Source organism: Pristiophorus japonicus, chromosome 12 (assembly GCF_044704955.1).
Source record: "Pristiophorus japonicus isolate sPriJap1 chromosome 12, sPriJap1.hap1, whole genome shotgun sequence".
In the NCBI taxonomy this organism is placed as follows: domain Eukaryota; kingdom Metazoa; phylum Chordata; class Chondrichthyes; family Pristiophoridae; genus Pristiophorus; species Pristiophorus japonicus.
This window is the reverse complement of record NC_091988.1, coordinates 140,584,719-140,598,092: the sequence shown is the minus strand read 5'-3', so window position 1 is coordinate 140,598,092 and position 13,374 is coordinate 140,584,719. Positions and strand designations below refer to the sequence as shown.

Here is a 13,374-nt window from a genome sequence, read left to right as displayed (position 1 = left end):
GTGTTCAAGCTAGTGGCAAAAAATAATCAGGAGAACTTTTATACTAAACTTGCCAGTAACACAAGGATACCTTTTTTTGTGAGGAAGAATGATTTTCTACTTTGGTACACAGTATCAGCATCAAGAACTCCTAGGTCAGTTATTGCACAGTAGTAGGTAATAGTACCAAAATTGAGACTCAGTTCCTGGAGGCCAACATCTGATTTCACAGCATTTTCTGGTCATGTAGGTGGAAAATCAAGACTGCTGCAAACAGTGACGCGAATCCTGAATCTCAGATCTGTACTCCAGTAGAATGAGATTCCATGCCAGACAGTCTCAATCAGCGGAACTTAAAACCTCGATTCTTCCTCAAGTTTGCGCTTTAAGAATATAGATGCTTTTCCATTTCCCACACCAGTCATCCATCCCAATGACCTATAAACGTAACTGTGGCAGTTTTTACAGTGGTCAGAGCACAATCACAACTAGGATGTGTTTGTCCAAACTTCATCACATTCAAGATCCTTTAAGTAAAGACATTTTCCTTTAAGCCTAGTATCAAACCCAGGTTCCAAATACCAGACCCAAAGTTTCAGCTGCCATTAGCCAAATATCACTAAGGGAGGGGGGAGGGGGCTACGACCACAAGTGTTTAGCTTCAGTTTCCAAATGGCTAAGTTCTTTATTCAGCAATTTATTCAATGGAGCTACTGATTTTATGGTTGAACTAACCTCTGTTCTGTTTTCAGTCCACCAGAAACTCTTCAACCCAGGCCATATCAGAGAAACTGGCTCCCCAATACATTATCTTAGAACAAAAAACTTCACACATTTTGGAATCTAAAGTTCCTCAGATTCTGTTTAGCATCAATGAATCTGACAAAATAATTTAAGGCACTCCGGTCACTCATGCTGATCAATTTAAAATAAATCATACTGGTATACAAGTGCAGCTGCTCAAATTCTTGCCAATAACATCTAATGCTTTACATAAAACAAAGTTACCAACACAGGATCATACAGCTTTAAGAATTCAATCCACCCAATTAAATCTTCAAGGACACACCATTTAATCAGATAAAGTGATGGTACAGTCAAATAGTGTAAATACAGATTTATTGCATGGCAAACATCCCCCCCCCCCCCCCAAAAGAAAACCTCCTAGCAATTTAATTGCATAGCGTTCCCTGTCCTGACATCAGCTAATGCTGAAGCTCTAAATGCAGCAAAAGTCTCCAATCTCTGTACATTCTAAGGAAGCTGTTCAGTTTAGTTTCCATTAAAAGTTCCATCCATTCTTGAGAGCAAGCTCATGTTCCAATTTATCCAGCCTGAAATGAAAAGATAGTTTACAAAATGAGATTGACTATTATCTAATCTTTCAAATACAATCACAAAAGATCTATTCAAATTAGATAAGTTGCTGGGCAATAGAGCTACAGGTAATACTTTAAAAAAAACTGTACCAATGTGATCTTTGCAAGAATATTCTGCCTTTTCACTGGGAATGCTGGAAACCAATACGGATAATCAGCCCCCATTTCTACACTACAAAATTGCCTTGCAAGTCATGTCTCAATATTAAAATTAGCAATCTGTAACTACAGCATTTGATATAAATCTGTTAAACAAGTATTTAAGTGTTATAATGGCAAAAGAGATGCATTTCTGTTCTAATCTTAGTTATTACAACAGAAATGTGAAATCTAAAACAGTTTCTACCCAACACAAGCAATTTTGGTTTCAACTTAAAACGATTTGCTTCTTTTCAGCATGTACTGTATGTACAGTCAAGGGGAGCCTTTACAAGTCTCCAAGTAACTAAACAAGGGGTACTCACAAAAGGTGGAATGGAAACCCAAGCAATTATTAAACTACCACAAAAATATTTTAAAACATGCCCACATGTAATTAGATTCAAATCAAATCCTGATAAATATTGTTGCTACTATATCAAGCACTTAAATCAGAAAAGATTTATTCCAGATAAAACTTGGATATAGTGCAAGTGAACAGCCCACAAGATAAAATGAGACTTCATGTTATGATTTTACATTTCACAGAAGTTATAATTCACCATGGCAATTCATTTTGCACCAATTGTTCTCAACCCTTAAAAGCTTTGAAAATTTTCATCAAGTACAGAGAAAACAGGCTATTTCCTTTTTTTGGTTATTTGATAACATTTCATGGTTATATGAATGGAAGCAGACTGCTGCCCTGTGGGTCTTGGAAAAAAAAAGAAGCTTCTGGGAGTATTTCACTGCTGCTCCATTTATTTTGACATTTTCATAGTATATAAAATGGATTAGAGCTTAGGTTCTTCCACATGGAGAATTCGGATGAAAATCAAAAATGACGTAATACGATAGGAATAAAACTGCCCACTTCCAAAAGGTGATGGTCGGTTGGTTTATCCTTGACCATGTGTCACTTGGTAAGGGAATAGTTCTGTAGACTAGCAAATTGTCACACACACACACATCGCAAGGTTTGGCATAAGAAATAAAGTGGGAACATGAATACCAGTCAGTCGGACATTACGTGAAATTGGAGCATCGCAGACCAACTTTCCCCGTCCACGTTGGAATGATCAGTCATAAGCAAAGATATCGGGGGACATTTTCTTGGGTCTGTTCCCACTGGATCACCTGGGTGGAGCAAATATTGGAATATTGGTCAGGCGAGAGCACATGCCTGTAAAGGAACCTGCTCAGTTTTTCTTGCATTAATACAAATGGAAGGGTAAATAATCAGGCAGGTCTTTTGCAGACATATACTCTTATCTACTCAGTTTTCTAATATTTTCTGCGCTCAGGTGATCCAATGTGCCTAGCCCAAGAAAATCTTCCCCTTATCCTTTGAAATGCTAATTTCAAGAATACTGCTTATAAAGATATGCTGGAAAAGCCTTCTGCTTTGCATTTTTGTGGGGGAGGACGTGAGAATAATTGATAAATTGACAACTGGAAAGTTGTAGCAAAGATTCCCTATGTAAGTGGTATGATGAAACATGTGTATGCCTACAATACCATCAAGGTGAATCCCGGGTTCAATGCGGAAACTACAAGTCATACTGGGGATGGGGACCAGGGTGTTTGGGGTCAATAATATGGTCAATTCGAGAAATGTTACTGCATGGGAAACTTCAAAGTGCAACAGGGGAGCAGTGAAAACAGTTCTACCAAGAGTTGGTGGTTGAAGTAGAACCAGATTAGTTTGTTTTTTGGAGGGGAGGGGGTCAATGAGGAAAAAGGGAGACAATTTCTTCAACCATGTGGGAACTCGGGGGAGAGAGAGAGAGAGAGAGAGAGAGAGAGAGAGAGAGAGAGAGGCAAAGCACTGCATGCAGGGAGCACATGTCCAACCAACAGCTATAATCTCACATCTGAGATAACTTTATCCATACTCCATCCATCAACTTTCTTGGTCTCAGATGGTACTCCCATAATCACCCGTTACAAAATTTGCCTACATATCTTTCATACCAGAATATTTCCTTCAACAATTTGAAAAATCCTACACATGTCCAGGACTTGCAAGAAAAAGCTCATTTATAGGAAAATTCTCACCTCAAGCCTCCAACTTCTTTCTCCCCCCCCCCCCCCATGCCAAAATCCACAGATTTAGCCAGAACTTTCAACTGATGGATAATTTGAACTTATAGCATTATCTATAATTTTAATATAGATGCGAGATCAGCCATAATCTTATTGAATAGTGGAGCAGGCTCGAAGGGCCGTATGGCCTACTCCTATTTCTTATATTAAATGTGGCAATAGTTTCAAAGCTGAGGAATTGCCCTTCTCAGTTGATAAGATTTGATTTTGCCTGAGAAAACACCAAAGCATTAGGGAGTTAAATGTTACATCAACAGATACTCAGGAGATATATTTTAGAGACAAGAGATCAAAATGAGGTAATTCAAAGCCAAATGTAAGCAAGACATCGGAACATAAGAATTATTTATGCAGTCTAAACATCTGAAACAGAAGTTGCACTAAAAAGGATCATTTAAAAAGATGAAACCGATTCTAGTGAGAAACAATGAAGGCTTGAGATACAAATGGATAAAAAAAGAGACAAACAAGATGCCTCCAATGTTACAAAACTGTAGATTTAAGAGGGAAGACAAATAACTGCATGTAGCAGGTATATTTGGGGTGTCAGGGGGCACAATGAAAGTTAGGAATCATTAGATTGTACTTATTTATGATAAAGGAAGGAAAAGGAGGGGCCTGCTGATGGGACCAACCAACTATTTGACCACATTTCCTTAATAACTTGAGAAAAGCTCGGTGAGAACTGGATGGCAAGCTAAGGACAAACTATGCTGGAAACGGGGAGAAAGACAAAAACAAAAAAATTTACTCAATAATAGATTATTCTTGAGACTGAATATCCACCGAGTGCCCAAAATCCCCTCACATTCAGAAACTTTCGGAACATTCTCTTGAAAAGGTACATAACTTGTGCAGAATTGAACAAGATATGAAGAAATAGGGAGAGGAAGGAGTGCTGCTTAAATTATAGGCACTTTGAGACTAAAGTCACTTAGTCCTTTTAAGTAATTAAAACTGTTAGTGTTGAAAAGGTTTTTTTTTTTTAAAAACAGGATTTTGAAAGATTGATAAATGCATCTTTAATATCTATAACGCACCCATCAGCTGAACACCATCCTGCTGAAAGCATACCAATTATATGAAGCAAACTGCACTTGACAGTGTACTAAGATCAACTCTTTCTGGATTTTAAGAGCAACCAGAGGCATTAGTTGCTAGAATAAAAGATATGACCAAAGACTGCAGCAACGACCTGCAGAGAACATTTATCTCAAAAGTACTACAACATGACAGTATGTTATAGAGCAATAACCCTGGTGCAACAAAATATCTCCTACAAGCATCTTATGAAAAGCTTTGCATCAGGAATCACACATGTAGCTTCCACCACCAATTCTCAGACCCTATTTAGACAGTGGCACACTGAATGACTGTAAATCTCGTCAAAGCTCGGACAAGTGATCTGAAAGTAGGATGCAAATAAAGGACCCAAATGCATTCTTCACCTTTACCAAATGCCCAACACAAGGTTATGTCTCACTGAACGGAGAATTTTTCTCATTTTTATGTGGAAGTAGGAATAAATTGAATGAAAGGGTACAAGAGATGGTGGAGGAGCAATTAGATAACATATCCATTGATAAGGAAGTAGTACTGAAAATTATTCATGGTACGCAAATTAGAAAAGCACCGAGCCCTAATGGCATGCATCCTAGGATGCGAATGGAAGTTAGAATAGAGATTCTGACCACAACCTTTCAAACCCAATTGTGCCAAAAGACTGGATAATTGCCAATGTAACATTTCTATTTAACAAAAAAGATAAACCAGGTAACTATAGACTAGTCAGGCTAATGACAGTACAGCTTTAACCTCCCTTATCTAGAACCCTCGGGACCTGGTTTGTTCTGGATAAGGGATTTTTCCAGACAAGGGGTGATCACGTTAAATTGGGTGGTACAGGTACTGAGCAAGGGAATATTTGGGCTGGCTGGCTTGGGGCTGGGAATCCAGCAGAGATCATGGGGGCAGTGGATCGCAGGAGTTGGCAGCAACGAAGGACTTCAATTTTTTTATGTCAGAGTTCTGCGCATATGCCACCCGGTGGCCGGGAATGGTTCTGGATAAGGGAGGTTCAACCTATAGTAGGAAAGCTTCTAGGGGCAATAAAAGTGAAAGTTAATCACTTCAAAAGCATAGGTTAATTAAGTACAGCCAACATGGATTTATAAAAAGCAGGTAGCATGCAACAAAGAAAAGAAATACACTGAATGTTGTCTATATGGATTTTCAAAAGACATCTGATAGATTTCTACCATGTGACATCCTTTGAAAGTGACAAGTCGATAAAACAACAAACATACACACACACACGATCCTAACTTTAATAACGGTTATACAGAACACATAAAAAGGTAGTAATGCTGAAGTTATACAAATTAGAATGGTGTCCAGGTTTGGGTGCCTTACTTTTAGGAAAGATATCAAGGCCACGGAGACAATGCGAAGAGATTCACTATGATACCAGGATGCAGACTATAGTTATAAAAGAGAATAGATAAGATTAAGAGTAAGATTAAGAGGAAATATGGTAAGTCTTCAAAATAAGGACTTAAAGCTGTATCGGGGTAAAATTGAGGAGTCAGTAACAAAAGGGCATGAATTTAAAAACAAAAAGGGAGATTAAGTTTTTTTTTTAAAACCACACATTAGGCACAAGGCTAGGGATGCTGGCCTGGTCGAGGACGCTAATGTTGGTGCGTTTGTCCTCCCAGGGGATTTGTAGGATCTTGGAGACATCGTTGGTGGTATTTCTCCAGCGACCACTACGATGTCTCCGCAAAATCCTACAAATCCCTGGGAGGACAGACGCACCAACATTAGCGTCCTCGACCAGGCCAACATTGAAGCACTGACCACACTTGATCAACTCTGCTGGGCAGGCCACACTGTCCGCATGCCAGACACGAGACTCTCAGAGCAAGCACTCTACTCGGAACTCCTTCATGGCAAACGAGCCAAAAGGTGGGAAGAGGAAACATTACAAGAACACTCTCAAAGCCTCCCTGATATAGTGCAACACTCCCATTGACACCTGGGAGTCCCTGGCCAAAGACCGCCCTAAGTGGAGGAAGTGCATCTGGGAGGGCGCTGAGCACTGAGTCTCATTGCCGAGAGCATGCAGAAATCAAGCGCAGGCAATAGAAAGAGCGTGCGGCAAACCTGTCCCACCCTCCCACCTGTGACAGGGACTGTAGCTCTCGTATTGGACTGTTCAGCCACCCAAGAACATTTTAAAGAGTGGAAGCAAGTCTTCCTCGATTCTGAGGGACTGCCTATGATGATGATAGGCACAAGTTCTGTGCTGTAAAATCCTGATTCTACTTTTGCTTCAAACTTGTTGGGAAGCCATGTTTTTGACATTGTCTTGCATATGTTTTCAAATTTGTTAAACAGCAGTTGAGCTTTTTAATGATTCTTCAGAAACTTTGGCAAAGAACCTGCCGATTTGCCAAAACGTGACCAACTTATTTTAGAGTCAAGTACCTTAGTAACACTTGTAATCAGAACAATGGATTCTAATGAAATACACTTGTATGAATGCACTCTGTATTTATATGAGGAAATGAATACTCAACTGCAGCTCACAGGACCCTCAAAATACAGGTTTCAGATCCTGCTAGGTCAGCAAAGGTCTCCAGCTTTATACCAAAGTGCTATCAATAGCAAAACTACACATCTGCCAGAACTACACCAGCCATTGACAATACTGACTTTAGTTATATTTATAGAAAGCTGATATCACCCAGTGCATACATATTAAATACTTCAAGTACACTATCAACTGTTACTATTTCTTAGCGATAAATAAAATTCAATCTTTCGACCAAAGTGTTCCTGTGATTACCCTACGCACAAACCAGACAAAAGATGGGTCTACCAAGTGTAGAATTGAATGCTGGTGGTATGACTGCCTCAAAGCTTGCAATAAAAGATCAAATGATTCAGACATTAACTTGCTCTTAACTTTTTTTCTAAGACAACAACCTCTGTTTAATCTTCAAATACCCTGTACTACTTAACGGAACCATGACTGCAAGTGTAATTTAAGTTTTGATCAGGACTTAATATTCTCCCATGATTATCCAATTTATGCTTGGATTGAATTTACAGAGCAGGGATATGTCCATCCGAATGTATGTTCAATTCCTGGCACACAAGACAGCAGGGGGTAGAAAAAGGTGACTTACACCTGCACTACACTAACCCAAAATCTGATACCCAGATTATGGACTTTTGCTCCCAAGATTACCCACCCCCAATACTTGCAGTGCAAATCAACATACAAGTTACCAACTGTAAGACATGAAATGTTACTATTGCAGCAAGCAGGATCAACACAGCTTGGGGAACTAGCCCTAATTACCTGAAGCATTTCACAAATGTTGCTTGCACATGTCCTTATTGAGTACACGTTCAATTTAACTGTTTTAGCAAAATTATTTACACAATATTATTGGACCACCATTAATGGAAGTACAAGTTCCCTGTAGTACAAGAATTGGACCAGTCGCTATAGAATTCAACTCTGTGCAAAGGCAAATGCTTCAAAAATAAAAACAAAGTGAAACTGAAAGTTAAAATCAGATTTCTCCATTTGAGAAAATAAATCTCCACTCATCCACTGGAGGAAATTTTGTAGAACAAATTCAGCAACAGCATACAAAAGGTGATTCACAAGCCAAAAGGCAGTTTGTAAATATCAGATTCCCCAGAACTTCCCCTCCCAAAAGTAGAGTATTCTTTCATGGTCTGTCCATCTTGTTCTTTGCAGAGACAAAAATAATTTCAACAAAAATTTAGTAACAAACCAATTTTTTTGCAAACCATCATTTTTTTTTTTAAAAACATGTTACTCACTGTTACAGAACGCAAGTAAATATTTAACAAGCCAGTAGGCCTGATCCTATAAAACTTTCCTAAGCTACATACAAATCCAGTTGGAACAAGTACACAAGCTCAACTAGTGGTTCCTCCAGGCTGCAAAAGTATTTACCACTTGATATGTGGCCACTAACTGGTTTTGACTAATTATTTTCAATGTTAGTGAAATTAAGAATTTGATTTTAGATGGTAAATTGTAACTGGCTTGAGATTTGGTCCACAATCTGCATTTTCTCCTTCCCAAATTAATCAAAATCATTTTCAAAAGATATAAAACGACGGAGTCAAACTGGATTTTACAAAAAAAACTTTTGTCAGTGTACATTTTTGTTCTGAATAAAAGACAATCCTCCTCTCACCACACGTTTAAAACTGATAGATCAGCAATATACTCTAACTTCCTTTTTGTTGTTTGAATCATTAATTTTCAAAATGGACACCAGTAACCTATTTTAGGATACCACCAGGTTTCGTGTGATCAGCTCTACTACAAGTTTACTTAACTAAATAGCCTCCAATCAATATTGTTGGCTACTTTGCTTCTGCCACCTTTCTTCCTCTTCCCACCCACAAACTGAATAGAATTAAAATGGAAAATGTTCACAAGTTCACAATACACTTGAGTAATATGGGCCAAACCAAGCTTCCCAATGGACATGGGAAATAGTGCTTTTTAAAATCTCAGATGATGCTATCATGTAGTGCAACTCTAAAAAAGTGTTTTTATATCTTCACAACTACTATGAGTCAAGTTCTTAAAATTAAAAAGATGAACACCATCATAAAACAATTAAAGTGTCAGGTTTTGTTTTGTTGGGAGGTGCAGGGGGTGGGAAGAGAGTTAAGATGGGCAATAGACAAACACCATAGATTCTTAAACATTTGGCCAGGACAGGCAAGATCAAACAAAATATTTAATTTTCCAAATTTTGAAATGAACCGTAAATGTACCGTAAAAAAATTGCGTTGTATAGCTTTATCAATTGGACAAGTTTACAATTAAAGCAGTGAGTTTTTAGATATATACCGTTAATTATCTGGGCTAATATGGATTATGTGTAGGCAAGGATTACAGCAGCTTTCCTAGATGCTCAGTAAAAAAAAAAAATTGCATGGACTTTTCAAAAAAAAATCTATTAACACAATGTTTACTAATGAGTGGGTAAATAAAATGCATTGAAATCAATTTGAAGTTTAAGTTCCATTTCAGCTTATAATCGGCATTTATCCAAACTGTTAAAGGCAAAACGATCATCCTCAACAATTCTGATGAATGTCCACCAATCTGAAACGTTCTCACCACAGATGCTTCCTAAACTGCTGAGTGTTTTCTAGCATTTTCTGTTTTGATCCTTAACAGGTTTGATTCACAACAGTATGTCTGGGAGAATACTGTACACACATTTTAATTGTTAGCAGGTAAAATAAGGACAATAGTGTAAATGACAATACTAGATTTGTGTCTATTTGTAAATAACATAGCGAGAAATAACAATGTTAACACTGAATGGCAAGAAAATAGATGGCAGGTATTCAATTAAGGCTAGGAACTTAGTCCAAGTGTTGACATTAGGGGGGTCGTCGAATGAGTCACTGTGGCAAATAGTACTGCAATTCACTGTTAGGAGCGAACTCAGGCTCAGTCCTCTCTAGTCTCAACTTGTTAGCATTACTCCTCAGCTCCCCATCTATACAGTTATGGCAAAATCTGAGAATCAGGATACGTAAAAAAAAAATCTAAATTCTCATGTTCTAGGGATCCTGAGGGATTAATGGGGCATCTTGTACAAGATTTTTTTTGGCTGCAAGAGATGGGGAATCATCCCACGCATAGGTTGCTTTATACACAGTAACGCTTTGATAGAATACAAACTTTACCTCTTTAAAAAAAAAACATTGCCCCTCTCAAAAAATAAGAAATTTTAGGTGGTTTTCAGAACAGATTTAATTCTTTAAATAGGACTAGTGAGAATTAAAATGGGACTAACTAGATTTACTAAATGTTTAAGACACTCAATTTTCAAAACATTATGCAAGTTACAAGAAAGTGGGCTTTACAATCAGGAAGCAACTATATACACCAGATAAGGCAAAAGTGTGGTGCATAATCGAAATCCTGCATAATCAGTATTTTGCTTACTGTATATATACCTTTTACAAGAGTATCCACTGTATAATAGATAATTTATGCAGCACAAGTGACCTGGTCCATCCTAGTTTCTAACTCAAAGGCGTCTGGGCGATCCTGTGGATTAGCAGCCAACATGTCTTTAATAAGTTGCTTGATCCCTTCAGACATGAAAGTTCTCCTTTTCTGTGGGATGTGCAGTTCCATCTTTGGGTTTTCTAGCAATGCTTCCCCTACAGGTACAATCTCACTGCCCTGTCTAACATAGGTCCCAAGCAGTTCTTTCTTCGTCTCAGCATCAATGAAAGTTATCCGTTCAATCATGGCCCAGATGATGATACCCAAAGCGAAAATGTCCGCTTTGGCCGTGTAGTGTCCTTCCCAGACCTCGGGGGCCATGTAGAAATCCGATCCGCAGGCCGACGAGAGCCAGCACTTGTTCACATTCACGTTCTTGCTGTTGGCCGCGCCTCCGCCCACCACGCACACTTTGCTGAGGCCAAAGTCGGCCACTTTGAGGATGGGCACGCCGGACTTTTCGGAGATGAGGATGTTGTCGGGCTTGAGGTCGCGGTGGACGATGTGGTTCTTGTGCAGGAAGGCGATGGCGCTGGTCAGCTGCAGCATGAAGCTGGTGTTGACGGCCGAGTCGGGCCGCCGCGACAGCACGTACTGGTTGAGGTCGCCGCCGTTGCAGAACTCCATGACGAACCACAGGTAGCACGGCTCGCCGGCGCCCAGGATGCGCTCGCCCTTGAGCGAGGTCTCGACCAGCCGCAGGTAGAACTCGGAGCGCTTGTTGCCGTGGCTCATCTTCTGGGCCATGCCGTTGCGCTGCAGCACGCACTCCTCGAACTGGATGACGTTCTGGTGCTGGCGCTTGAGGCTGGTGAGCGCCCAGAACTCGGACAGGGCCAGCTCCACGTTCTCGGGCGCGTCGCAGCGGATCTTCTTGATGGCCACCCGGGCGCCGCTCTTCCTCACCAGCGCCTCGTACACCACGCCGTAGCTGCCGCGGCCTACCTCCTGCACCAGGCTGTATTTGGGCTCCCACGGCAGCGGGGGGCCCTGCGGCCGGGCCGCGGTGGCGTTGCCGTTCTCCTGCTCGCCCTCCCGCTCTCCCCGCTCCTCACAGTTTGTACCTCTCGGGACGTCGTGACTTGCCATGGTCGTCCGCGCGTCGCTGAGGTGGCGGGGAGATGCTCGCACTCCACATAACTGTCGGGAGAGAGGCCGAGGCAGGCTCGTTCTCCCTCCGCCGCCTCCGCGGTCCTGGTCACGCTCGGTGCCGCGGCCGGGCAGGGCTGGGGCTGAGGCTAGGCCTCGGGCTGAGGCAGGGAGAAGGCGGCCGCTCGGCGCGGGGCCCGCGCTTCATCCGCCGCCGCCGCTCACAGCTCGAGCGCAGGTAGACGGCGGCGCATTCCAGTGCCCCCGGCGGGATGAGGGGGGGCGGGCGGCTGTCCGGCTGTGTGTCCACACCCACACCTCCGGCCCTCAGCACCGTGCCTGCTGACTTCAGCTGCCCCCGTCCTCTCTCCTCTCTCACACACACACAACAAATCACCTAAAGGCGCGTTGCTGGCCACCAGCTCTCTGGGCCTTCTCTGCTCTGCGGGCCACTCACTCGCTCATTCATTCCTGGGGAGGTTGGCCCTGCTCACTTGTTTCTTCCCTCTCACACACACGCACACACACCCCTCCCTTTCCTGCTCGCTTCGACCAGTCCACGTCCAGGCTCGCGCTCACGTGCCGCCCGTCGACGCAAGCGCATGCGCGGACTCCGCTCGTTCCCTGCCTCTGCACTCACTGCTGCTCGGGTAGGCAGTGCACCATTTGTACACCTTGCATAGTCTCCCTGAAAATTGAATCTCCAAACCCAGTAAAAGTTAAAGTTCTAACAACACTTTAAAAAAAAAACGTTTGAATGAATTGTCAAATGTGGAATTTACTTTACTGTTTTCACTTTTATCATCTGCAAAAGTGGCCTGCATTGTGTCACCATCACAATTCACTCTGCATATTTTAATTCTTTAAATAAATCCTTTATTTTTAGCAGGGATTATGCAAAATACTGGTGGCCTGCCCTTGGTTTCTAAATCAAAAGCTTTGACACAATTAAGTGCATAAAATCAGGGAATTTGCAGAAAGACAGTTGCTAAGAAAGAAGACCCGATTTAGCTAGTGCTTTTTACATCCTTGCCTCCCAAAGTGCTTCACAGCTAGTGAGTTACTTTTGAAGCATTTTCACTGTTTTGTCGGCAAATGCAGCAGTCAGTTTGCACACAGCAAGATCCCACAAAAACAATGAGACAAACGACTGCTTAATCTGTTTTGGTGGAAGCTGGGACATTGAATAAATTTAAGACAGAAATAGACAGTTTCTTAAACGTTCAGGGGTTATGGGGAGTGGGCGGGGAAGTGGAGCTGAATCCATGATCAGATCAGCCATGATCTTATTAAATGGCAGGGCAGGCTCGAGGGGCCGTATGGCCTACTTCTGCTCCTATTTCTTATGTTCTTATGGGGTAAATATTGGCTAGGACATTATGAAAATTCCATGCACTTTTGAAAAAGTGCTATGAGATCTATTATATCCAGCTGACAAGGCCTTGATTTAATGTCTTTCCAAAAGATGGCACCTTCAACAATATGGCATTCCTTCAGTACAGTACTACATTGAAGTTCAGCCTAGATTATGTGCTTAAGTCCTAGGGGCTCAATTTTCCCCAGTGATTTGTGCCGTTTGTTTGGCGCGCA

At 41.4% G+C, this 13,374-nt stretch overlaps 1 protein-coding gene across 1 annotated transcript; it reads right to left on the bottom strand.

Moving 5' to 3' along the window:
- Positions 1-1,028: 1,028 nt before the first annotated feature.
- stk35 (serine/threonine kinase 35) lies at positions 1,029-12,313 on the bottom strand. Its single transcript, XM_070895994.1, has 2 exons — positions 10,641-12,313; positions 1,029-1,313 (listed from the first exon to the last, which is right to left on the bottom strand). The coding sequence occupies exon 1, from the start codon at positions 11,782-11,784 to the stop codon at positions 10,675-10,677; it is 1,110 nt and encodes a 369-aa protein (XP_070752095.1). The 5' UTR covers positions 11,785-12,313; the 3' UTR covers positions 1,029-1,313; positions 10,641-10,674.
- Between the last annotated feature and the right edge of the window lie 1,061 nt (positions 12,314-13,374).

Bases quoted from the DNA above. Each gene is read 5' to 3' on its own strand.
- stk35 (XM_070895994.1), bottom strand. From the start codon at position 11,784: ATGGCAAGTCACGACGTCCCGAGAGGTACAAACTGTGAGGAGCGGGGA.